Consider the following 2,932-nt stretch of genomic DNA (forward strand, 5'->3'; position numbering starts at 1 on the left):
CTTCGGACATTATCCCTCAAGCTCCCTCTTCCTTATGAACACGAAATCAATCAACATCCTAGGTTGATCAAGTCATGGATGACAGAGTAGATCTTTAATTTAGTTTGCATTTCTTTGAGATTGGCTGAGAATTAATGAGCATAATTGGTGACTGGCACTTATTTTTTATGAACTGAGTGCTTGCATTCTTCATGTAGCAGTGGAGTGTTTGTATTAGTGTAGCCCAATAAAGCTGTATGGTATCACTCCTTCACGCCATGTTGTCAGAGAAGGAAACGTGGCACCCACCTTTCTTAAGAAGCCTGTCACTTCTTCTTCTTCTCTCTCTCTCTCTTTTTTTTTTTTAGCCCTGAAAGCTTATGAAAATGCGGTTCCATAATCATCTTGTAGTCTCTGATATCCTCAGTCAAGGATGATGAGAAACCAGACACTGGTAACAGAGTTCATCCTTCAGGGCTTCTCTGAGCACCCGCAGTACCAGCTGCCCTTATTTTTCTGTTTCCTCTCCCTTTACTGTGTGGCCCTCACAGGTAATGTCCTTATCCTCTTGGCTATCACCTGCAACCCTGGGCTCCACACCCCCATGTATTTTTTCTTGTTTAATTTGGCTACTATGGACATCATCTGTACCTCCTCCATCATGCCCAAGGCCCTGAGGGGTCTGGTGTCAAAGAGGAACCCCATCTCCTACGGTGGCTGCATGGCCCAGCTCTATTTCCTTACGTGGTCTGCTTCCTCAGAGTTGCTCCTCCTCACTGTCATGGCCTACGACCGTTATGCAGCCATCTGCCACCCTCTGCATTACAGCACCATGATGAGCAAAGCCTTCTGTAGCATGTTGGCTGCTGGAGTGTGGGCACTCTGCGCTTTCAACACAGCCATTCACACAGGACTGATGACGCGCTTGAGCTTCTGTGGGCCCAATGTCATTACACATTTCTTCTGTGAGGTGCCTCCTCTGCTGCTTCTCTCCTGCAGTTCCACCTACGTGAACAGTGTCATGATTGTCTTGGCTGATGCCTTTTATGGCATATTGAACTTCCTGATGACCATTGTGTCATACGGCTTCATTATTTCCAGCATCCTGAAGATGCGAACATCAGAAGGGAAGCAGAAAGCCTTCTCAACCTGCTCTTCCCACCTCATTGTGGTGTGCATGTATTATACCGCTGTCTTCTATGCCTACATAAGCCCTGTCTCCAGCTATAATGCAGAGAAGAGCAAATTGGCTGGTGTGCTGTATACCATGTTGAGCCCTACGCTCAACCCTCTGATCTATACTTTGAGAAACAAGGAAGTCAAAGCAGCTCTCAGGAAATTTTTTCCTTTCCTCAGAAATTAAAATGTGATTCACAAAGCTCTTCTCTTGGGCTTGTAGTTTCATTAAGGATTGGCAATCCCATGAGCATATGAAAGGCTTGTCTGTGTGCTGAAGATAAATAAGCTAATCTTTTCTACCCAGTGCAATGGTTTTGTAGATGACCTCAGAGTTCTGGTGACCAGTCACTGACTAATGGAAGTGTGTGGTTGCATGTGAGCTCACACAACTCTGAGACTGAGAAATGGGATCTCAGCCTGATTGCAGCATGATATAGTACTTTATTGTCAGAGAAACAAAAACTCTCCACGAGGACAAAAGTGCCCCAGGAGCTTTCGTCTTACAGCTGTATGAAAATGTCTTTCTTTTCTTTGAATATACAGCATCCACGTGGAAATATCACTTAGAATTTGTGCGAGCCTTTGACAGACATAAGAGATATGTGTGGGGGCCCCACAGCATTTTCAGGATTGCTTGACCTGAGAATTGCTTCAGGTGACTCTGGTCCCCAAGAAACCCACTTCTATTTTGCTCCAAGTCTTCCCTCTGGAGCCTTTTAAGCTTCCAAAGTAATTTTTGATGTTAATGTGAACTATTGTTTCTGCTTTCCCTTTTTCCTCCCACTAACATCAGACTCAAAATTTTAGGTCCACCTCTTGGCCATACCTGTAAAAAACTCCATCTTTATCACATGATATGTGGCTTATGTACCTAGATAAATATCCAGGGTTTCTCACCTCTTGAGTTGGCTTTTGAATTCTGAGGGTCTGAGCCACTTCATTTGTCCTGTAATGGGGACAGTGATAGGAGTTAACTGTAACAGAACCATGGTAAGAAGGCAACACTATCCTTCTGTTGTTTCTGAATAAAGCTGGACAAGTCTGTATCAATGCAGAGAGATCTTGAGTCTGTTCCTTGTGTTAGAAACCCTTGTGGCAAAGTCCATTCTTTTGGTCATGATGACAGGAAAAAGTGTGACTATTTAGCTGTATCTTTGGAAATAAATAAAACCACATATTCTTGTTAGATCAGATGGAAGCTAAAAATAGAAATTGGTATTTGATTTAGGAAGGCTGAGCTGTCTTTGAGTCTTTGGCCATATTTTTATTATCCTTCATTGGAAGCAATTTGATTTTGGACCTGAAATTTGAGAATTTGAGAATTAGATGACTATGGCCTTTATATGCCGAGTCTTATGGGCTAAGTCAAATCTCCATGATGGAATGATGATACCCTGATAACATTTTGATGCTTTCAATGTCACAACTTCTGATGATTCAATATGATACTAATATATTTTCAGCATGCCACGGGGAGTATTTACTGTTTTTTCATCTTAATCTCTACTAATTTTCTAATCTCTTTATTTACAATAAATTTTAAAGGAAATCTATTGTAAATATTGAGAGTTTAAATGAGCATTAACAGAAATTTGAAAAAGCAGGTATCTGATACACACACACACACACACACACACACACACACACACACACTTAGGAAACACATACCCCAATTAAGCAGGTATTTAACACTACAAACACAGACACAAAGGTGGTGCTGCATCTCAAGTGCCAAGCAATGTTGTCATCCAAGGCCAGAGAGGAAGTGAAAATG

General features: G+C 42.0%; 1 protein-coding gene across 1 annotated transcript; it reads left to right on the forward strand.

The window, feature by feature from the left end:
• The first annotated feature begins 359 nt into the window (after nucleotides 1-359).
• LOC110296779 (olfactory receptor 13A1) lies at nucleotides 360-1,342 on the forward strand. The gene is given in 2 exon segments (XM_021165550.1): nucleotides 360-396; nucleotides 399-1,342. Coding segments are annotated over 2 exon segments (981 nt in total).
• Nucleotides 1,343-2,932: the final 1,590 nt, after the last annotated feature.

This window comes from Mus caroli, chromosome 6, assembly GCF_900094665.2.
Source record: "Mus caroli chromosome 6, CAROLI_EIJ_v1.1, whole genome shotgun sequence".
Taxonomy (NCBI): Eukaryota; Metazoa; Chordata; class Mammalia; order Rodentia; family Muridae; genus Mus; species Mus caroli.